This window comes from Gasterosteus aculeatus, chromosome Y (genome assembly GCF_964276395.1).
Source record: "Gasterosteus aculeatus chromosome Y, fGasAcu3.hap1.1, whole genome shotgun sequence".
NCBI lineage: Eukaryota > Metazoa > Chordata > Actinopteri > Perciformes > Gasterosteidae > Gasterosteus > Gasterosteus aculeatus.
Window position 1 is genome coordinate 264,759 of NC_135709.1, and position 23,108 is coordinate 287,866.

Sequence of the window (23,108 nt, forward strand, 5' to 3'; positions counted from 1 at the left end):
TTCAAATGTGTTTTTTTGGTTTATTTCAGTTCATCTACTCCATTCCGACTGGAATCCAAATTAGGTGATTATTTTATTAACATACAAAGGAATTTTTAAGAGTGTTTTTAAAAATATTTTCTGTCAGTGAAAAGCAAGAAAAAGAAAACCATCAGTGTGTGAAGAGGCTGGTGACACTAAAAATAGCTTACACGCTAAACTGTTCTGTTATAGAATAATAGCTACATGATTCAACATGTAAACTGAGCCATGTTTGTGCTCACATAGTTCTTAGCGTGTCGTTAGTCGGTTAGCTAACTCTCTCTTCAAAATGACGTTAGCATTAAAGTTAAAAAGCTGTTTTCGCCAGCAGAAGACACGTTGACGTTAGCTAGAGGGCTAAAGTAGCGCGCGGCCTCTTTGTGACGGTTAGAGCCTGAAGCGTACAGTGTAGAATTAAACCTCTGCACGCAGAATGACAGGTTAATGCAGACATGAAAATAACCTTTCCCCCCTCCCTTTATTTAATTAACTAAAGAGTGCATATAGTTTCTTGTTTAGGGAGCAGAACTTTAACTGGTCACTGGTTTTAATGCTGTGTGGTACTGAAGAAATTACATCTTGTAATCGATTGGTATTCATGAGAATTTCCACGGATAGAAATCAGTATTTTCTTCTCGAGTCTCCAAAGAAGTTTTCTTTGCCCTTGAACCTGAAGACCGGAAGGAAGACCGACCGCCTCTGGTGTTCTCACACTCTCCGTGTCAGAGGACAATGTGCCACCGAGGGCTGGAATATTGTTCTCCAGCCCCGGCGTCTTGAAGCTCTTCTCAGCAGAGAACAGGAGAAGAAAATCAATGCAGGTTTTTTTAATCGCACAGCGGATTAAAGGGAGCAGCAGGGCTGAGGAGGATAACCAGCATCGGAAATCACGCAATGTTCAGTTCATAGGGGGAGGATTTTGTTGAAGGGGTCGGGTATTAACGGATACTGAGCTTTGGCTTCTATTCGTCCTTTTCAGATCAAAATAACGGGGATTTTATGCAACGCTCAAAGGGATTATGGGTCGATTTTAAGTATCTGTAAAGTTCCTTTGAGAGAAACTATTTATAAATAGTTATCCCCGTTTAAAAGGCCCGTCCATGAGCCTTCCTTTGACAATCCACAGTATCTCTATGTGTACTGATCGACCAAATACAATGTAAAACCAATGATTGTCTCTCTTTGAAGACTTTAGTAGGGCTTAACTAAATTATAATTTTCCTTTTAAAATCAACGATTATTACAGAGGGGCAAATTAATGCAATATTATTAATATAGTAATACAATTATCCAAATTGATTTACATCAACGTGGATGTTTGAGTCAATCTGCTGACGAAGGCTGCGCCATGTGGTCAAATGCTCCTGGAGAACTCTGGAGATATTAATAAAAGTCAAGAACGAACTACAGAGCTCAGTTAAAGTGACGTTTTAAATGTGTAAAACATTAACAACCACATTTGGTTTTGTTCCATTTCTCAACGTGCCAAAGGTCGTTCATTTGGACCGTAGAGGCAGAAACGTGATATGACCACGTCATCACAGTATGAATCTAGGACGAGCCGGTTTATTCTATATTACTTTTACTATTCTGTCATTGCCGAATGGTTTCAGAGAGTTTTAATGGACGTGCAAAAGGGTGAGATGTAGATAAACATCAAATACTCAACTCAAAACCAGTGTGCTACATGTTACAAAAGGGTAAAAGAACGAGTTCCTGGGGATCTGTGTCATCACAAAACATTGACGATATATTAAGAATAAAATCTGCAGCTATGAAAGGCAGATTGGTTTGGATTTAAATGCAGCTCATCTGTTAGTGATGTTCCCACGCAAATGACTGTAACCAACGTGTGATGGGATCATTAAGGGGAAATGGCAAACCGTTAAAATGAGGCATCACTCACTCATTATATACATACAAATACACACACACACACATATATATATATATATATATATATATATATATATATATATATATATATATATATATATATATATATATATATATATATATATATATATATATATATATATATATATATATATATATATATGTGTATTTTAAGTTGCACTGCTGTGATTGTCACACCAAAAAGGCGTTCATGGATTCATCTGATCTGTTTGATGACAGATTTCCTTTGCTTGGCGATTGTGAAGCACCTGTCCTGCAGTGACTGCGTCCATCAGACGGAGACCATGTCAGAGACTTAAGGCACTACAAGTGTTGAAGCTACAGTCTGGACCTGGAGGAGGTTTGAGGGTCCCTACAGCCAGGAGACATCAGGAATACCTCTTCCTCTTGTTGGATTTACTAATGGAAGGCGGGAGGGGAGGGGAGGGGCGTACTTGTTGATCAAAGACCCCCTGATTGAGTCCCCAGCTCAACGGGACATCAGCTGGGGACTCATGGAGGAGGTCAGTGCTTGTTGCAGGTTAGTTGGATCGTCTTCCTTTCGGTCGGGACAAGTCCATGCGGCCTGCAAAGGAGACCCATGTGGGCATTTCATTTGCAAATAGAGAGCCAAGGGGTCACTCAGGGGTCCACATGTAAGCTGTCCCTGTCCTCAGCAGAAGAAGATGTCCCCGTCGTTCTGAGGATCCAACATCACTCCAGCTGTGAGAGACAGGAAGCCACAGGTCAGAATCTGGCATATTCTTCAGCGAGCTTTAGAGGAGCTCGTAGTTTGGAACGGAGCCAGTGTAGCTCGTAAAAAGTCACGCCTCATAATACTTAATAATTAAACGACATATTGCCATCATTTTAAACTAACATTAGGAAAACTCCACAAATCTTTAAATGTATATTATTATTATTGTAAAAACTATCACCCTTACTGATACCTTTGATGTGACTCGACGCCTTTATGACATTAACCTCTTTACAGGAACTTTCTTGCCTCGTAATATTTGCCCTGTACATCGAAGTATTCAAATGCAAACCGTTTGAAAAGTAAAGAACTCTCAACAGGAAGGAAAATGAGGACATTTCTTCAAAGCAACCATTGTGTAGCGTGAAGGTGTAGTGAGAATAGATCACTGCCTCCATCAGATTTCATATGTCATGTATGAAAAATGAGAAGGAGCAAAGAGATTAAGCGGAAGAAACCACCGGGTGGAGCTCGGTCGAGGCACCTGTCTGTGTCTGCTCTGCTTTGCCCTTCGTCTTCCTCTTGTCCTTCTTCTCCTTGGGTTTGGTCAGCTGAAGCAGCCTGTTGGGGAGCTGCGCCTCCTTCTCTGCTCCCTGAGTCTTGGAGGAGGATGACGAGGAAAAGGGGTTGAAGTTTTTCTTCATCCTCTTGGATCCGATGCGGAGGAAAGGCTCTTTGGTCGGGGCGGAGGTTGAGAGCTCCACCTGTGGCACATCCAGAGAAAAAGGGAAGCTCTCTTTACTTGTTCGGGGACCCGTTGCTACGCCTCCGAAACACCAACAAACACCTTTTCTGCAATCGATTTTTACCACTTTCGGCTGTTCGGCTGCCTCCTTCGGCTCGAGGTCCAGAGACCCGGAGCTGTGGAACCTTATGGACTCCTCGGAGGTGGTGGAGGGAGTCCGCTGGTACCGATGAAGCTGCTCCGACTGTCAATAGAGAAACAAGACACGTGGTCACTGACGCGCCCATGTTTCACCTTTAACCCAGCAGTGACACCCTGAAGGGAGCTGCTACCTCGTCAGGCAACAACGTTATCATAGGAAGAGTTACTTCTGTCTTAGAACTATCACTGACGCTTCTAGAACCCATGATAGAAGGATCCATTTCCCTCCTCCTGTTTTTATCTGGTTGGGTTTTCAGTTTTCTTGTGCTTGTATTGTACAATTGTCCTGGAGGACCACCATGAAAACCAGATAGCACATCTTAACATCAGGATGTTGTGTAGGAATGCAAATCCGCTGAACATGAAGTTAGTCTCAGACTTTGGTGAGAGCCAGGAGCAAAGACGGACAGCTACACTACGATTGACCAGTCTGGTTCCAGGGGGCGGGACTTGGAGAAAGCCCAGACGTGTATTGTGGGATGCCCATAAATATGGTGTTTGCTGGGATACGTCATCTGGTCATCGGTGTGGACATTCAAATCTCTGCATCATTACTGGACTGGGAATGGAGAGAAAAAGCCCTCAGGGACTCTGACCTCGTCTTTCTTCATGGCCTCAAGTCTCTCGGTGTCTCTCTTCAGAGCCTCCTTGTCTCTGTCCAGCCTCCTCTGCGCCTCCCTCAGCCTCTCCAGCTCCACCTGGTACTCCTCTTTCCTCCTCCGGAGCGCCTCCCACTCCTCCGTCACCTCCCGATGCCTCATCTGGGTCTGGTCCTCGTCTGCTCTTAGCCTCTCCTCCCGCTCTGCCAGACACCTGTCCTTCAGCTCCCACGCCTTCTCTCTCCTCCTCTTTTCCTCCTGGTGTGCAGCTTGCTGTTTCTGCAACCAACAAAAGAACAAGCACTCCTTTAGATGAAGACAATTAAACAAAGTGGATGGCGCCACAACTCATCGTGTGAAAAAAGAAAGATGGCGCGTGAACGTGGACCTGCAGGGTGGCCGCCTCCTGCCGCTGTCTCTCCAGGCTCCTGTGTTTCTCCTGCTCGATGAGGGAGGAAGGGCGGGACGAGGAAGACGACGAAAGCGAGGAGGACGACGAGTGTCTGGAAGAATTGGCGGTGAGCCGTTCGCTCAGCGTCTGCCGCTGGTCCTCGATGTACGAGTCCTGCTGCACTACCACGGCCTTTGGGCAGGAGAGGAGGAGTTAGAATGAAGGTCGAGTGTACTTGTGTGTGTGCGTCGTATTCTTTTTACTGAAGCTGTGTGACTGGTACCTGAAGTGAGATCAGCAGGCCGTGAAGATGCGTCACACTGTGCTGCACCTGCTGGAGTCCCAAAGTGATAAATTACAGCATTTTCATTGATTTAAATTACGGCTCATAAAATCAAACAGTAGAACCAAATTCATAAACTGACTGTTTTATCTTATCCTATTTTGGAAAAACAGCCTTTGGAGGAGAACAAATTGAATTGCACATTATTCTGGAGGCTGTATATATTGACGGAGAAAATAATACTGCAAATCTGCTAATTCACAAACATAAATTCAAAAAGTGACAGCATTTCATACCAAGAAGCCCTCATGAGAAAGAGAAACAGTGACAGATATTTCTGACTCCTCCCGTCAATTGCCTTCATCTCTTTCTCAGTGGGCTAATGGTGGCTAGCAACACGCACCACACGTCATGTGTGCCAGCTAGCAACACGCGTCATGTGTGCCAGCTAGCTAGCAACACGCGTCATGTGTGCCAGCTAGCTAGCAACACACGTCATGTCTGCCAGCTAGCAAGCAACACGCACCACACGTCATGTGTGTCAGCTAGCTAGCAACACGCGTCATGTGTGCCTGCTAGCTAGCAACACGCACCACGCATCATGTGTGCCAGCTAGCTAGCGACACGCACCACACGTCATGTGTGCCAGCTAGCTAGCGACACGCACCACACGTCATGTGTGCCAGCTAGCTAGCAACACGTGTCATGTTTGCCAGCTAGCTAGCAACACGCACCACGCGTCATGTGTGCCAGCTAGCTAGCAACACGCACTACACGTCATGTGTGCCAGCTAGCTAGCTATTTAGATTTTGAGTTTTAGCTTATTCCATAAATACAGTTCCTGATAGGGCGATAGTGATAGTGCTTTCTTGCTGTGGACACTAGTTGCAGTTAGCGCTGCCACATTTGCTGTGTTGAGGTGCGCTTGTGTGAATTGCTTGGCAACATGCAAATGGTCACGGAGGCTGAAACTGCTTCTGGTTACAGCCTGCATACCTCATGGTTTCTCTTCAGCAACATCTGGAGGCTGGCGGTGGCTCCCTGAGGCGCACACACACACACACACACACACACACACACCAAAATAATTCATATTAATGTTGACATCAAATGCTGTAATGTAATGCCAGCTAAGCGTTTGTGTGGTCTGTGAGCAGCAGTGAGATACCGGGAGGAATACATTATATTACATTGCAGTGAGCCTGCGAGTAGACACAGCGGTGGCCTTAGCTGGATGCTAATTTCAGCATGCTAACTCGCTCCTGGTGGTATTGTTAATGTACCGCTGGTAAGCAAGTGAAATCTTCTCTGGTGTATAAATAGTTAAGTGTGTGCAGTCCAGCAGGCCCCTTCTAGCAAACCGCACAGCCGTGTTGAAAAAAGAGTGTGTTGAATAGTGTTGAGGTCATAATAAAGGGATCACGTGTCACGTGTTTGACGCTGTGACCTTTTGAGCTCAGAGACTTTTGGAGGGTTCATCGGTAAATCAGATGAAGAGAAGATGACTAGGTTTATGGTTTCTTATTGATGCAGCATATCCCTTTTCACTTAAAATACTGGACAGTAAAACACAAAGAGTCTCGGTACCAGTTTACAATAGATTATGTAACAATGTTAACAAGGCCATGAATTTAAAATATTGGGGAAACAAATCATTGGTGATTCAGATAAAATAAAATAACAACATTAGCTGCTGGCTCAAAACATGTTCAGCCATTTCTGCTCTCTAAAGGGAACTCAGTGACGTTGACATCCATTTTTAAAAACAGATCTTGGAACAAACTGTTTCTAAGAATAATGAATTGCACCTTCTTCAACACGCTGTCTGACTCCGTCCTACGGAGGTCCAGTGATTCATCCCCCTCCTCCTTGTCTCCATCTGGGGACAGTGAAGAGAAGAAGAGAAGGTTTTTTATGTGAGATCAACCTGCTGTCATGTTTCAGGAATCTGAATCAACGCACATCAGCGTTGACTGGACTGACTGTAGTACAGCAACAACGGCGTCTACGTAACGGCTGACCCAAAGACACATGCGAGTGTGTGTGTGTGTGTCTCACTCTTGCTGCTGTTCATCTGGTGACTGTCGAAGCCCCCGAATGTCTCCGCTCTCCTGGGCAGGCAGACCGGTCCCACGCTGCCCCCTGTCAGGCCGACTGGAACACTGCAGCCGCTGTTGACCAAGCCATGCAGGGTCTCCACTGGAGGGACACGGGGAAGATCAAACACACGGTGTCAGCACTCAAACCTCTGGGGCACCAGGCAGCGGCGTGTGACCCCATGAGACCTCGCTCACCTTCCCTCAGGGCGTCCATCATGATTGGCTCCCCCTTGGTGACGTCGTCGGGTGTGGCCATGAACAACATCCGCTCTCTGACCGGTGGACTGGGATCATCAGGGGCGGGACTAGAGTCGCCCAGGTCCCTGAAGATGTGGACCTTCTCTTCCAATAAAGAGATGATTTGCTCGTCTTTCCTTCGCAGAAGCTCTGGAACACAAAAGACTGTATGAGAGACGTGAAAACGAGGCCATCAAACAATCGAACCTGATGCCACGGGTCGGGGGGGGTCACCTCGGATCTCCTTCGCTCTGCTCTCCTGCTGCCTCCGGTCTTCTTCTGTCTCACTGGGGACTCCCTCGTCCTCGTCTTTCTCCCTGTAGACACACAAACACTGTGAAGCTCAAATATTATCAGACCAGTTTTATTCTGGGGCCCGAACAACCCGGAGAGACACTAATGCCTGCTGGGAGAACCTTAAGACAGCTTTCTGCCCACCTGTTCCTGAAGGTACCTCATTGTTATTGGGCCCAGGTTATGATCTGGGATGCTGGGTTGTGTAATCAGAGCCACTTGTGACCAGCCGACAACTGGAATCATCGGACTTCTGCTACGCTGTTCTGACACGTGTTGTTTGTGCTTGTCTGCTCACACAATCACCAAGCTGCGGTGTTATTGCGGCGATGGTTACCAGGCAGAATGGGGAGAAAATGAAGAGGAAAGTTTCCTTCATTCAAGTCACAATTTCAGTCGCCATGCTGACGCTGTTGGTTTTATTTATCCTCCAAAGTTTAACGTGTGTTGTCAACATCACAGCGGTACTCCGTCTGATTCTTTTGCCCAAACGCCCATTTACGTGGCCATACTGAGAGCCCGGTGTTCAGGTGCATCCTCACATGCAGTGCATGGCGTCCTGTATGATGGCTCTCCACGTGTTGCGCTCCTCCTTGCTGCTGGCCAACACCTCCACCATCTCTGGTTTCTCTATTCCAGCTGTGATCAGAAAGAGACCTGCGGGAGAGACGGCACACTGACTCACACCACAGACCTCTGCTGTGTCTCGCTGTTTATCAAATGCGTGACTCGCTCTGTGTGCAAAGCAGAGAAGAAGAAGAAGGCGCCTGACCTCGCTCCTCGTTGGCCACTTCTCGGACTATCAGGCTCTGCAGAGAGATGACGGTGGAGCGCTGGTCCTGAGGGCAGAGAGCTCCACGTCAGACTCTCAGACTGTGAGAATATACACGCCAGCAGATGGAGGTTCTTACCAATGAGGCAAAGACGTATTTCTGGTCTTTTTCTTGAAGAAATATCAACACGTCCGACAGCAGCATGGCCTGGACGTCTGCAACACAAAGGAGGATGCGGCGCGCTGAATGCTGACGGAGTCCACCGGGGTTTCCTCTGCGAGGCGTCACGTACCTTTGAGCCGCCCGGCGGAGTTCTTCAGCTGCAGCGCTCCGTCGTGCAGCAGCTTCCTCCCTCTAATCAGGTCCTCCTTAGCGAACATCTGGCCGCTCTTCATCCTCATGATGGACTTGCTGTCGGTGCGACTGGAAGATCACAGAAAGCAGGGTTGAGGGTTTATGCCCCGCCCACACTGAGATAAAAGCTTCCAGCTGACCCTCCTCATTCACTTTGGACGTTGTTCTTTTGTACATAGTGTTCAGTGAAAGAGACAAACCGGAAGGTGTGCTTTTGTGTTTTTCTGTTAATGATTAATAGGAATATGAAAATGTTTCCTGGCAAAGCCAGAGCCAACATGATCTGCTCTGATGGTGATGCAAAATACACAGACATTTATTTCCAACGTGCAGAGAATAAATAAATGCGCTTGTGGACGTCTAAGAGGCAATGGAGGGAGGAAACAAAAGAAGAATTTAAAATGAAATTGTTACGCGGTTGCAAGTGGATTTAGTAGCAGTAGATTTAATCACATTTTCTTCATCAGCTGTCCATGGACCTTTCAACTCATCTTCCAGTCGCAGTGTGAGCTTTGTGTCTGTACCTGTACACCTCCCTCAGCTTCTGTTTCTTCTCCTGCTCGTTGACCTTGCTGTCCACAGCCGTGATCATCTCCTTCACGCAGCGCAGAGCTTCACAGACGCAGCCGTGGTCTTCATCGGAGTCTGTGGGAGCGAGAGGAAGCACATGAAGCGAGGGCCTGCTCCTCCCGGCTCACGGGGGCCAGCCGGCTGCTCTGGTACCTTTAGTGTGCTGCAGCATCCTCTGGATGAGGACGGGGTACTTGGTGATCCTCTGGGTGACCAGCAGAATGCACTCTGGGATGCTGAGTCGCCGCACAATGCTGCTGCTCATCGTTCTCTGCGTGGACGCAAAGATGCAGGGAGGTGAGTTCACTGTCAGACCCCCTGCAGGGTGAACGTGCCCCGCGTGTTTAGAAGAACGAGCGCCGACCTTGATGAACGCCTGGAAGCGTTTGTCTTTGGCGTGCAGGTCTTTGTAGAGATTGACGGCTTCGCTGTGGCGACTGCAGAACTTCCCGTAAACTCTCTTCATGCGATCGGCGCTGCTGCCTGAAAACTAGAGGTTAAAACACCAGATGTTTAATATTCTTATTTGTTTTTAACTTCTACAAAAGTAGAAATGAAAAGAAGGGAATTGCATTTCACAGGAATTGTTATAAATCTATTTTTCAATGTATTTAACAGCTGCAGCTGCGTTTCAGTGGTACCTTATATACATTGACAGCACACAAGGAAATCCATCAATTCAATCAATGAATTATTATTGCGTATCAACCATATGATGCAGTGCCCTATTATTGTATTCGTTATAAAGTGCCACTGGTATGGGATCATAACATGTAATATTCTGAGTTATGTGACTATGAAGGTCAATCCGATTAAACCTCTCAGGGGGGGGGGGCTCTCCTGCCTCGCTCACCTGGTTCAGCAGCACGTCCCCGATGCTGAAGATGAGGTAGTTGTTGTTCTGTCCTTCGGTTGATGAAGCTTTTTTTCTCTCCAGGAGCAGAGTGAGGAAATGTGTGTGCGTCTCCAACATGTCGTCCAAAACGGGGAAGATCTACAGGAGGGAAACAATCAATATGTGCAGTTTTCACGACGCTCTCCTCATCGATATTGCCGGTACTCTGGTCCACAAGTGGCACTGCTCCTCGGCACGTCCGTCACCTTGTCCAGGGTTTGAGGGTCGAGCTGCAGCTCTTTCTGAAGACCTTTGTAGTAGACTTCGGACATGATCTTCAGCGTCCTCACGTGGTGGAACTCCGTCTGGTACAACTCTGTGGAGAGGGAGCGCTCGGCACATTAACCCGTGATCATGAACAGCATCCTTCTCAAAAGGAGTCGCAACGCATCGTTACCATAGATAACGTCTTGTTTCTTGATTTCGTCTTTCTTCAACAATTTCAGGAACTTCTTCTCCATGGTGCCGCTCCAAGAGTCGGCTTCCAGATCTTTAGTGTCGCACTCAAACTCTCCCATCAGCTGGCTGTCCATCATCTCCGTACCTTCGCACAAACAGCATGAGTCCACATCAGAAAGGTTCTGTTAGGTAGCCGGTGTATAAAAAAAACGCAAGACATGAACAGTTCCCCAAAACCCCCAAACATGTCAGTTGCCCCCTGCAGATGAAGGAGAAGTTGCTTTGATTTGATCATAAATGTATAGAGGCCTTTATGATCAATACGCTGAGCTGCAGCGGCGCTAATGCACCTCGTGGCTGTCATGCTAAGCTGGGGGGGGGCTTGGTATTCACCCCCAGCTCCCTGATCCCACCTGCACCGGCTGTCTGGCCTTCATGGGCAGTAGTTTGGACTCTACATTGTACAGTAGACGCAGACGCCTCATGCATTTATATCCACAGTCAGTGTGGCAGAAGAAGAAAAACGCGCTACCTTCATCCGTCAGGGACTCCGTGGAGGCGTTGACTTTGCCCCCCTTGTGCAGAGAGTCAGTGGACTGGGAAAGAAACTTCAGGCCTTTAAGTGACACTTCGTCCAGCCTGCAGGGAACCGAACAAAGAATTCAATGAGAACGAGTTACAACACAAACAGGATGTCTGTTCTACTTCCACTGCAACACCAGCAGCCGTGGAACGATCATGATGACACCAGTCTGTCAGTGTGTGTGAATGTGTGCGCTTGTGTAATTGTCCATCTTTGTGTGGACCTGCGGCCACAGCTGGAGAGGATTGTTTCAGGCCTGCTTGAGGGCTCAGACTTGGCTTTAATGGGTTAACGGGTTAGGCTTAAGAACACACACACACAGAGGTACAGGGTGTGTGTGTGCGTGTGCGTGTGTGTGTGTGTGTGTGTGTGAGGCGTCTCACCCGGCTATGTTGCTGGTGGAGATGCTCTTTGCCAGGTTGCTGTGCGGGTTGAACAGACCTGGGTGTCTTCGTGGAAAACTCAAGGGGAGCTGCTCTTCAGGGCTGGTTGCTGTGGACCAGCGTTCCCGTGACGACGAGGAAGACGTAGAGGACGCAGACGATGCTGAAGATGTAGCTGTGGATGTAACGGGGAACATTTAGGACTTGCTGTACCAGCAGGAGACTTTTTTAGTAATGACATAGTTACATAAGCTCTTACATTTACTCCTGGTGTTAACAGCTGACCCCGGAGCAGCTTCTGCCACCAGCAACTGCTGCTGGAAGCAAACACAGGACGTCTTTGGAGGAAGTGTGAAACACTTCAGAGTCTAAGGTGCGTTTCGTGCTGAGCGTTACCTGTGAGGAGTGAGCATCAGACCTACCTTTGCTTTGCTCTTTGTACAGGTGGGCAGACTCTCTCTGCAGCACTTATGCACATGGGCCCCACAGTCTGCAAACGACACCATCGTTACAAACACTTCCTGCCTGGTGATCGTCAGGGGGAAGAGGTTAGTCACTCGTCCATTCAGCCCGTTAAAGGCCGAGCTTCCCTCACCGCGGGGAAAAACGAGGAAAAGAACCCGATGCCAGCGGCACACTTCAACCATGAACCTGCTGAGACTTGAACGCGTCGACGCCAATTCCAGACGTGATCGTCCGTGGACGGGTTCAGAGGGACTGTCAAGGACTTTCAGGGCCCAGATGCCACCAAAACAACGGGGAAGTTCACCTCCACAGAACCTCAGCGAGTTCACATCTGCCCGGCTGACGGACCCCCAGGGACCCCCAGGGAGCAAAGCCCTTCTTTTAGATCAAAGTGGACGCCCGTGGAGAGGAAACAGAAACAGGAAAAAGGGGAAGGCAGTGACTTGGGCAATGATTCCACAATAAGCCAACAGACCGCTGGTCCTCCTCCTCCTCCGGAGGGACAAACCCTCACACACACTGCTCAGTTTTCCCCTCTGCCAACACTGCTCTGGTAACCACGGCAACAACAACACACACAGACACACACTGGAGTGATGCAACAGAGTGCAAGACTGGTGGGGAAAGTTAGCATAACGTCCCCTCGTCTTGCCACTGGAACAAACACATCTCCACCTTTTAGCAGAGAAACCCCGTCAGCAGAAACCGCCGTGTGCATCTCAGACAACTTCCTGTTGGCTTCCAGCTCCTCATAGAGTCCCGCGTGACACAACGTTCTGAGCTTACGACGTTCTACACAGCGTTGGGTCGGCCTGCGTTGCTCGAGCCTCCGGCTTTCAACTCCAGGGTCTTCTGAAGGGAGTCTGGCGCTCGGGAAGGTCCCAAAGGTTAAGTGACAGTTGCTTGTGAGTGTTAAGACACAAAGAGGATTTTGAATATACGTTTGGTGACGCATGTGAGGGCCTGTTGCATTATTAACACTAACTGTTCACAAGAGAGACACCTGACGGAGGAGTCTGGAGTGAGACGGAGGAGCCTTACTGTTGCAGAGGAACGTCTCCTTGCTGTTGAGGACTTTGCTGCAGTGCTGACAGGCCGCGGATGGAGACGCGCCGGCGGGGATGAAGACGTGACCGCTTGCACTCTTCTTTTCTCTCTCTTTGCTCTCCCGCTCCCTCTCGCCTTTCCTCTCCTTCTCCTGCAAGCGAGAAAGAGATGGAAACCAATGAAGATCACACATTCCTTTTGAAGCAGGTCCTGTACAAAGAATGAATCCCACCTTGCTCTTCTTGGTCATCTTGTTGCGGATGTAGCTGAAGGTGCGGCTGATCTTAGGTCCTCCTTTAGCCTCGGCGTCGCTCCGTAGAGGACCCGGCTCCTCCTCTGAAATACTAACCAACGCCAATCCGCTTTAAAACACGTAACAAAGACTTCTCGTGTGAAACTCATTGAATTGTTACCAAAGTGCAGCGATGACGTAGAGCAGCGCGATCACTTCTCACACAGACTAAACGTGGTACATCGCTACTGTGGTGGCCTGAAGTGAGCGTTTCAGTTAATATCACTTCATTATTTTACCCTACTTGAGAAGGAAAGGCTAAAATGTCTTGGACGGTCTACTCAGTGGGACTCCTCGGGTTGTATAGAAGAGACAAAATGACTTATTTCCGTATTGTAAACGTGTTCATGGTCTCAGTCTCTAGTATGTCTTTGATTCAGGATGATATTTATTTAGTAACTGATGATTTAGAATCTAATTTACCATTAAGCTGAATGGGCTTCAGGGCGGGGCTGCCCTTTGATTGACAGGTTGCTGGGATTTTGTCTTGGAACTTTCACAGGGACCTTTAGTTGTTGTCAGGTGATTGTAACCTGTTTCCTACTCAGTGTGTCGCTGTAGCTTCACCTTCTCGCGTCAACGGCTCTAAAGCAGAACTTTAGTCCACAAAGCGATGGTTGACGTCCCCGTTACTACACCCACTTCTTATTAAACGGCTGTGCGTCTTCTCTCTCGGAGTTTAGGTGGAAGTATCCAACACATCTGAGCAAATTCCCTTCCGGGTGTCCCTCCTAAATGAGACCACGCCGCTGTCACCCTTTGTTCCCAACAGCACAGTAAACTATTTGGGCCATTTACCTGTATTCCAGGGAGCCGGAGTTGTTGGAGAAGGTGCTGATGCCTACAGGAACAGACAGACATCAGACATGCTGCAGCAAACATGTTCACAAGTCGTTCAGGTGAAGAGACAAAGCGCTGAATGATCAGAAAGCAGAGGAGTGAAAACTGTTATGAGTCAAGAGGCAAAGATTTCATGTTCCACTGCAGTTTAAAGTTAAATAGATCTTGAGTCCAAAAGCTGTTTCCCCAGGAGGCACCGGGGGCTGAATCGGGTGTGGGGGATGAATCAGGTGTGGGGGCTGAATCAGGTGTGGGGGCTGAATCAGGTGTGGGGGATGAATCAGGTGGGGGGGGGGTGAATCAGGTGTGGGGGATGAATGAGGTGCGGGGGGATGAATCAGGTGTGGGGGCTGAATCAGGTGGGGGGGATGAATCAGGTGCGGCGGATGAATCAGGTGCGGGGGATGAATCAGGTGGGGGGGGGTGAATCAGGTGCAGGGGGATGAATCGGGTGTGGGGGTGAATCAGGTGCGGGGGGATGAATCAGGTGCGGGGGATGAATCAGGTGCGGGGGATGAATCAGGTGGGGGGGATGAATCAGGTGGGGGGGATGAATCAGGTGCAGGGGGATGAATCAGGTGCGGGGGATGAATCAGGTGGGGGGGATGAATCAGGTGCAGGGGGATGAATCAGGTGCGGGGGTGAATCAGGTGCAGGGGGCTGAATCAGGTGCGGGGGTGAATCAGGTGCAGGGGGCTGAATCAGGTGCGGGGGTGAATCAGGTGCAGGGGGCTGAATCAGGTGTGGGGGATGAATCAGGTGCGGCGGATGAATCAGGTGCGGGGGATGAATCAGGTGGGGGGGGGTGAATCAGGTGCAGGGGGATGAATCGGGTGTGGGGGTGAATCAGGTGCGGGGGATGAATCAGGTGCGGGGGATGAATCAGGTGGGGGGGATGAATCAGGTGCAGGGGGATGAATCAGGTGCGGGGGTGAATCAGGTGCAGGGGGCTGAATCAGGTGCGGGGGGATGAATCGGGTGTGGGGGTGAATCAGGTGCAGGGGGATGAATCGGGTGTGGGGGTGAATCAGGTGCAGGGGGCTGAATCAGGTGCGGGGGGATGAATCGGGTGTGGGGGTGAATCAGGTGCAGGGGGATGAATCGGGTGCGGGGGGTGAATCAGGTGCAGGGGGATGAATCAGGTGCGGGGGGTGAATCAGGTGCAGGGGGATGAATCAGGTGGGGGGGCTGAATCAGGTGGGGGGGCTGAATCAGGTGCAGGGGGGCTGAATCAGGTGGGGGGGGGGTGAATCAGGTGGGGGGGGGTGAATCAGGTGCGGGGGATGAATCAGGTGGGGGGGATGAATCAGGTGGGGGGGATGAATCAGGTGTGGGGGATGAATCAGGTGGGGGGGATGAATCAGGTGGGGGTGATGGGGGATTAAGGTACCAGTGAGAGATGATTGACATATTTGCGGTTTACAATAAGTGTCTTTTCTCTCCAGGAGGAGATGAACACCATGTTAGTTTGTTTCGTGGGACGGTGTTACGGGACAAAGAGAGACCACGTCTACGTTCATCATACTTACTCCCTCCCTTCTCCTCCTCCTCCTCCTCGCTGGAGGAGGAGCCAATAGCAAAGAAGCGTCTACTTTTAGGGAGGAGCGGGGAGATGCTGAGGGAGAAACGGATTCTGCGTTTTGGAAATCTGCTCACTAAAGGGGAGGGAGGGGGAGGGGGTGACAACGGGGGGCGGCGGGATGAACAGGGAAGCAGAAGAACAATCTTACCCGCAAGTTTAAAGAGAACAACTTCACAACTAAAAGGAGGTGAATGGAGCCGGGAGGTAAAGATAAGAGATTTGTAAAGAAGCAACTCACCATCTATATCTCGGGGGCCGATGGCAACCATGGAGATGGATTTGGTGAGGGTCTGCTGATGGAACATGGCAGGGCGGCGGTTTGTCACTGACGGTACCTGATGTGATAACACACAATCATAAATAGGAAGCTTCCAGCTACTATTTACTATTGTAAGGGAAAGCAGATCAACCCCAGTCAGTGTGGATACGGTGGGTTCGTACCGACGCCTGTCCACACACACACACACACACCTGCTCTCCCTCCTGCTCCTCCTCGGTGAGGGAGAGCAGCGAGCCTCTCTCCTGGCCGTCCAGGCGTGAACTCCTCAGCAGAGTCCTCTCCTCCTGGTCCCCGAGGCTCGGGCACTGAGCCCGGACCTCTAGCTTCTCCACCTCCAGACCCTCCAGGCTGTAGCTGCAACCACACTAGCACGTTAGCATCACGGCTCATTCACCCGCTGTGACCTCCGAGGGGAAACGTAAGTTCGCCCCGACGCCGATTACCTCCTGCTGTCTATTGGCTCCTGGTCGGGGCGACGCCAGTTGGATGGACACCAGCTCATGCTGGACGAGCAGAGAGGTGGAGGGTGGATGATGGAAGATGCGACATGGAATACAGAGAGGGCGAGTCAGATGTTTAATGAACGCATGAATTTAGAATGAGAATAAAGGTGATGGTGTTATGATGACAGATGTGCGTCTCAACTGTCGGGACCTCGTGTACGTACATCTGGAAAGTCTTCACAGCGCTTCACTTGTCCCACATTGTGTTATGTTACAGCCTTATTCCAAAATGGATTAAATTCATTATTTTCCTCAACGTTCTACACACAACAACCCATAATGCAAATCTGTTAAAAATAAAGAAGGAAAACATAACATGTACATAAGTATTCACAGCCTTTGCCGTGACTCAGCATGTAGCTCAGGTGCCTCCTGTTTTCCACTGATCATCCTTCAGATGTTTCTACAACTTGATTGGAGTCCACCTGTGCTGGATTCAGTTGATTGGACATGACTGAGAAAGGCACACACCTGTCTGTATAAGGTATCACAGCTGACATATCAGAGCATAAACCAAGACATGTCCAAGGAATTATCTGTAGACCTCCGAGACAGAACTGTATCGAGGCTCAGATCTGGCGAAGGGGACAGAAAGATTTCTGCAGCATTGAAAGTCCCAATGAGCACAGTGGCCTCCATCATCCGGGAATGGAAGAAGTTTGGAACCACCAGGACTCTTCCTAGAGTCGGCCGCCCAGCCAGACTGAGCGATCGGGGGAGAAGGGCCTTAGTCAGGGAGGGGACCAGGAACCCGATGGTACAGCACTCCACAAATCAGGCCTGTTTGGTAGAGAGGCCAGACGGAAGCCACTCCTCAGTAAGAAGCACATGACAGCCCGCCTGAAGGACTCTCAGACCATGAGAAACAAGTCTCTCCGGTCTGATGAGACAAAGATTGAACTCTTTGGCCTGAATGCCAAGCGTCATGTCTGGAGGAAACCAGGCACTGCTCATCACCTGGCCAATACCATCCCTACAGTGAAGCATGGTGGTGGCAGCATCATGCTGTGGGGATGTTCTTCAGCGGGAGGAACTGGGAGACTAGTCAGGATTGAGGGAAAGATGAATGCAGCAACGTACAGAGACGTCCTCGATGAAAACATGCTCCAAAGCGCTCTGGACCTCAGACTGGGGCGACGGTTCATCTTCCAACAGGACAACGACCCGAAGCACACAGCCCAGATAACAACGGAGCTGCTTCAGGACTCTGTGAATGTCCTCGAGTGGTCCATCCAGAGCCCTGACTTGAACCCCATCGAACATCTCTGGAGAGATCAGAAAACGTCTGTGCACCGACGCTCCCCATCCAACCTGATGGAACTTGAGAGGTTCTGCAGAGAAGAATGGGAGAACCTGCCCAGAAATAGGTGCGCCACGCTGGTGGAATCACACCCAAGAAGACTTGAGGCTGTAATTGCTGCCAAACGTGCTTCAACAAAGTATTGAGCAAAGGCTGTGAATACTTACGTACATAAGTTTATGTTTTCACTTTGTCATTATGGGTTGTTGTGTGTAGAATGTTGAGGAAAATGATGAATTTAATCCATTTTGGAATAAGGCCGTAACATAAGCAGTTTAACCCTGTTTAGGGACAAACTACACTCACTTTGAGAAACAAATAACCTGCTAACTGGATCGGTGTTGTGTGAAATTACAGATGGGAGATTATGTTTCATTTCCAAAATCAAAGAGTCAAAGATTTTTTTCCTGCATTTTCAGACAAAATGTTGAATATTGTTAAATCAAAACAATTTCAAGAAACAAAACCGGAGTATCACACTTTTGAGGATAAATCAAACTACTTGACACAAACGTCAATGCAAAACAAATCAAAAGAAATCTTCCTTCTAGTTGTAGTACATAGAGCCAGTTAATGAAACAGACGTGTTCCATCAAGGACTCCACCATTGGAGACGAGTCGCTGCACTACACTCGTAAAAGAAGAGAACGTCTTTTCCACACCGCATCGCTGTGTGTCTGCACCAAAACACACAATGCACGCCTGTGAAGGTGGGGATGAGACGGAGGAGCTGTACCTTCTGCGGTGGAGGGGCGGCTTGGCTCTCTGCTCTCCTGAAGGACTCTGCAACAAGCTGAGACAAGGGGGACAGGTGGGGATGATCTACGCTGCACGTCGTGTCTATGCTGTGCTCATACAGGTCGGGTTACTCCACAGTACCATCATGTCAGCTCCAGGAAGAGGAGAGCTGAAATATTCCTGGAGCTGGAAGAATAGAGACGTCGCCAGGTGGCTGGAGAGTGACGGCGTTTGCTGATCCGTTACCTGCGCGGGGAAACGACGATATCCGCGTTGTTCCCGGTCGGCTCCCAGCTGTGGCGGCGGAACGGAGACGAGGAGCGCGGGGGGGCTCGCAGGGGGCCGGAGGGGACGGCGTTCTCTGGAAGCTGGTCTTTCTTCTCCTCTCCTTCTGCGCCGCCGGCGTCCGTCTCTCCTCCTCTTCCTCCCCCTGGAAGAGATGAACCGTTAATGCGAGGAGGAGGATTTCTACAGGGGTCCATAGACGGGCCTCACGTTGCTTCGCGTTACTAAATAAAGATGGATGTATTTCACAAGCTTTTGTGGTTACAGTTATAGAAACAAGTGCTTGGTGTTAATTGAGTGATGTTCTCTCATTATTATACTCAGAACAGAGACAGAACTCGTGTGGCAGAAGTATTTGTACATGTAGAATTAAATAAAAAACATTCAGAGTAATTAATTCAACTACCGAAATCAAAGCATAAAATGAATCTTTAGGAGTCAGTTATTCACACACTATAAGCACTGATTTAATTCAAACTGCAGGGGTGTGATGCTGACGGTTTTCCATCTTTACATATTAATAAATGAATAAAAGGCAAAGAGGAAACGTGGGGAGACCATGATAAGAGGACAAGTCTTACCTCTGTCCTCTGTTTCAGACTTCCAGGACAACCTGGAGCTCCGAGGGGTCCCAGCGGCAGGTGCCCCCACCAGCACCGCCCCCTCAGGGGGAGCCAGGACTCCCCGGGTGGATGCATCTTTGGTGGAGGTCCAGGAGACTCGGACCCCTCTCGCCCGGTGTCCGTTGAATGGGGGAGGGTCTCTGGGCTGGAGGAGGAAACAACACCAACAAGGATTTTGGTCTTAAATATAGTGAAAAAAAGGGTTGATTGTTAAGTGGCTTCGTCTCCTGAAGGCAATGCGGTCACTCATGATTACAACAAGATATTATAATATATATTCAACCTGAAAATACTTTCCGTACATTGTTGTATTTTTCAATGTTCAAGACCAAAACTTTCGTTTTTAAAAATGTGTTTTTCAAATAAAAAATCGAAAATCAGCTCATCTGTTTCCCCAAAGTTTATGTTGCTTCAGCGAATGCAGCTGGTGACATTGTGGCTTCTATTGCAAATATCTGTACTCGATAAAGACACTATACACAAAGTCCTGCGTTCGGTTATTGCTCCACATACACAGACTCCCGCCTACAGCTGCTTCTAAGAGAGTGTTGGGGGTCAGATTTCCGAGGAGCCTGTGAGACTTGGTTCTGGGTGTCGTCTCTGGAGTTGCAGGATTGTGAGGAAGGTGGAAAAAGGCCTCGTCCAGAACAAGTGAGTCACTCTGAGCGGCACTGTGAGCTAAAGGTCTGTCTGCCTTCACTGACGTCTAAATGTCGGGTCACGATCCGCCGCTGATCCACCGTGAACTCTCTGGCGGCACGCGTGGTCCCCGTGGTGACCAGGTGGTTTCTTCTTTTTAGTATCGCAGGAAGGAAGACAGACATCCGATGCCCCGGCGTGAAAGCCAGCTGCTGCCCAGGAGCCGGCACACGGACGCGCACGCGTTTCTTACCTTTTTAAAGACGCCGTCATTGGGCTCATCGTTCCTTTCCTGCTTGGTGTCTTTGTCCCCGTGCAGCAAACGCAGCGGCACGCACTCCCCTCCGCGTGGACGGGCGTCTGCCGGGACGAGGAAGGGAACGATGTTGTTGTGCAATAGGTAATCACATAGATTAGATCTACACACACTACAATGCATGATAATCTACAGTAGAACTATAATGCACTCGAGTCTTTGCACGGAATGAATGTGAGTAACTATGATAGTGAAAAATGATTTAGATTGAATATTTATGAGGGATTAAAACGACAGCAACAGGTTGCTCATCTCTTGAGTAATGAATAATGCAAACGGCAGAACAAGCAGTAATCATGGAAATGACTAAAAGTGAGGTGCATTTGTACTCTTCAGTTCCCTGTAAAGTGTGTATTAAAAGGTTCTTTTAGCCAGCGCACAAAGTGTATATATATATAAATATCAGTTTAAGTGTGCGCTATATTTACAGCGTTTCCTACACCTTCACGTGGACCTTTCTAAGAGAAAGAAACGGGCTCCATCACGTCCCAAAAAACAGACGCTGGTCTGTCGCTGCACCAACTGATCCAAATCAGAATGTATATAACTAAACACCACTACTGAGAAGCTACGATGTGTTCTAGCTGACTTTACCTGTACATGGTGGCTCTGTGTCGGCTTCTGGACAGAGAACATCTCTCTCCCTCTGGATCTGAGGAGGAAAAGGAACGAAGAGTCATTTCTCTGATAAACAGAACATCAAGTCATCATTTCGTTGCTTGGATTATTCAATATATTTCACTGTGGTCTTTGTAGAACTAGTTTTGCCTTAACGACCACCCGCGGTTCCAATACGGAACCCCTCAGCACTCATGAATATTAAAACATCACAGCCTCACACCCACTGCCTCTGCATGTGACAGTTAGGACCCCCCATGTGCACATCACACAGTGAATGACTGTTCCACCCCCGTCAACCAGACATGCAACGTCCTCAATGGGACCTCTGATTCAGGACGGACCCGCCGGAGCAGCCTGCTCATGTCCTCTGCTCACGGCGTCGCCTTCGACCCGCCGCCCTCTTGACCCCTGCGGTGTGCGGGTCCATCAGAGCTACAGGTGCATTTACAGCGTCTCCTCTCATGCGCACAATTGAATACAGTTTAGGTCAGTGGGGTACAATATGGTTTCATCAGCATAGAAACGGACCCTGTGAGGTTTGCTTGGGAAAAGGGTTATGCTCTTCGTGTGATAATGGTAAATATTGGGGGGGCGAACAACGATCCTTGTGGGACACCTTCCTCAACCATCTGTGGACTTCTTCTGATCAGAACTTCAAACTGTACAACTGTACTGTGAGGACAAGGACACAAAGGACATCTTTTCTTTTCTCCCCATTGTGGATTTGACCGTCGCTCTTATTCTGACGGGACAATCAAAACCAACCCAACGCGTTGGATATGAACAACCTATTTTAGAAGCAATGGATGGTTGTGCAGCTCCTGTAGGCCGAGCCGTCCGAATGACTTCATATTTAACTTCAGCCAGCGCGTCCTTTGTCCCCTTGTAGTCCCGTCTCAATGGGCCTGTTGTCTCGGCTCAAAGTCGCTTGCTCTGTCTATTATCAACGTCTTGTAGGAAAGAGAGAGCGACTCTCAACACGTAGGCGACAACGGGCGCTTTTTATCCAGCTCCACCAGAGCAGCTGATGACTGCGTGAAGAACTCATTGAAATCCTCATTGGAAATTAGAAATGGTTCTTCCTCTTCCCTCAATGCCCTCCAAACAATGGAACCGCAGACCTTTTCTCATTAGATGATCTTTAATTCGCTTGCACTGGTTATTAAATGAACAATAACTGACTCCACAGAAAACTGCAAAATGTAATAATCAATTCGAAAGGAGCCTACGGCGCACTTTCATTTATGCAAATACTTTAAATAAGGTGTTTTCTAACAGCAGTATTCAATGCACGAGTAGCAGTTATTATATTTTATGACGTCCTCCAGTGTTACTAGTTGGTCAATGCAAGACCACCAGCATGTTGGCCGTGACGTCGCTGAGCGTGGAAACCAAAACGGCCTCATTTGAACTGGAAGAATCAAGGACACGTCTTAGTACGAGGACGTTGGAGTTTGTTCCTCCAACGGTGAAGATCACTTCATGGTGAAAGACGACGGTGAGCTGGCAATAAGTCACCGTTTGTTTATTGGGTAAATCTTAAAGGAGTAAAAGACGTTTTCCCTCTTCGGGCTCATCGTGTGTATAGGTGTGCCTCCGTGTGACACGTACAATGAGAAGCTTTCCAAAAGCCTCAAACGCACAATCAGACATGAGAGACCTCAAATCACATGTTGGAGAGGAGGAATAAACAGGCTCCAGATGAAGGGAGGACGTGTCGTCCAGGAGGAAACGGTGGACCAACGTGGAACAAGTCCTGTGGATGCATTCTGTCCGTACTCAATGTGACAGACGTCTTCTTCATTTAGTAAATAATGCTTCATTTAGAGTAGAGGACGCTTTAAGGCGGGGCCAACTGTGATTGACGGGTTAATGCTCCTACCAAAGCTGCACGTCGGCTATACGTCACTATTCCAAACTGTAACTTCTCTTCATTGGCAGTGAACAAACAACATGGCCGACGGCCAAATCTATAAATTCATTCAGCTACGAGTCTTCTGCCAAAGAGGACCATCCATCTGAAACCATGTCCGCTCGTCGGCGTCCAGAAACCTCTTTGTCCCTCTGAGGTCAACACGCGACCCCAAACCATTTGCTCATTTGCTGTCAGCGCTGTGGACAAACTATAATCGGCACGTGGTTTTTATTCCAGGTCTG

At 48.7% G+C, this 23,108-nt stretch overlaps 1 protein-coding gene across 7 annotated transcripts in view; it reads right to left on the bottom strand.

The window, feature by feature from the left end:
• Positions 1 to 1,960: 1,960 nt before the first annotated feature.
• The window catches only part of LOC120808992 (uncharacterized), a 56,207-nt gene continuing 35,059 nt past the window's right edge, over positions 1,961 to 23,108 (bottom strand). The window contains exons 12-48 of one of the 7 annotated variants that reach the window (XM_078097862.1): positions 20,925 to 20,982; positions 20,268 to 20,374; positions 19,334 to 19,520; positions 18,714 to 18,897; positions 18,466 to 18,522; positions 16,370 to 16,429; positions 16,118 to 16,280; positions 15,885 to 15,981; positions 15,594 to 15,719; positions 14,023 to 14,065; positions 13,165 to 13,276; positions 12,927 to 13,083; positions 11,843 to 11,910; positions 11,680 to 11,734; positions 11,421 to 11,595; positions 10,987 to 11,093; positions 10,453 to 10,599; positions 10,262 to 10,371; positions 10,014 to 10,154; positions 9,525 to 9,650; positions 9,314 to 9,431; positions 9,115 to 9,235; positions 8,529 to 8,659; positions 8,375 to 8,451; positions 8,236 to 8,302; positions 8,006 to 8,120; positions 7,404 to 7,486; positions 7,128 to 7,319; positions 6,892 to 7,032; positions 6,642 to 6,712; positions 5,830 to 5,874; positions 4,834 to 4,884; positions 4,548 to 4,742; positions 4,157 to 4,438; positions 3,484 to 3,603; positions 3,159 to 3,378; positions 1,961 to 2,640 (exon numbers count right to left, since the gene is read on the bottom strand). In XM_078097862.1, the coding sequence (XP_077953988.1) occupies positions 2,591 to 2,640; positions 3,159 to 3,378; positions 3,484 to 3,603; positions 4,157 to 4,438; positions 4,548 to 4,742; positions 4,834 to 4,884; positions 5,830 to 5,874; positions 6,642 to 6,712; positions 6,892 to 7,032; positions 7,128 to 7,319; positions 7,404 to 7,486; positions 8,006 to 8,120; positions 8,236 to 8,302; positions 8,375 to 8,451; positions 8,529 to 8,659; positions 9,115 to 9,235; positions 9,314 to 9,431; positions 9,525 to 9,650; positions 10,014 to 10,154; positions 10,262 to 10,371; positions 10,453 to 10,599; positions 10,987 to 11,093; positions 11,421 to 11,595; positions 11,680 to 11,734; positions 11,843 to 11,910; positions 12,927 to 13,083; positions 13,165 to 13,276; positions 14,023 to 14,065; positions 15,594 to 15,719; positions 15,885 to 15,981; positions 16,118 to 16,280; positions 16,370 to 16,429; positions 18,466 to 18,522; positions 18,714 to 18,897; positions 19,334 to 19,520; positions 20,268 to 20,374; positions 20,925 to 20,982 (4,359 nt within the window). In that variant the 3' untranslated portion in view covers positions 1,961 to 2,590. Of the gene's footprint in view, positions 2,641 to 3,158; positions 3,379 to 3,483; positions 3,604 to 4,156; positions 4,439 to 4,547; positions 4,743 to 4,833; positions 4,885 to 5,829; positions 5,875 to 6,641; positions 6,713 to 6,891; positions 7,033 to 7,127; positions 7,320 to 7,403; positions 7,487 to 8,005; positions 8,121 to 8,235; positions 8,303 to 8,374; positions 8,452 to 8,528; positions 8,660 to 9,114; positions 9,236 to 9,313; positions 9,432 to 9,524; positions 9,651 to 10,013; positions 10,155 to 10,261; positions 10,372 to 10,452; positions 10,600 to 10,986; positions 11,094 to 11,420; positions 11,596 to 11,679; positions 11,738 to 11,842; positions 11,911 to 12,926; positions 13,084 to 13,164; positions 13,277 to 14,022; positions 14,066 to 15,593; positions 15,720 to 15,884; positions 15,982 to 16,117; positions 16,281 to 16,369; positions 16,430 to 18,465; positions 18,523 to 18,713; positions 18,898 to 19,333; positions 19,521 to 20,267; positions 20,375 to 20,924; positions 20,983 to 23,108 lie in introns of all 7 variants that reach the window. The other 6 variants (XM_078097861.1, XM_078097864.1, XM_078097863.1 and 3 more) reach the window with 6 other exon arrangements.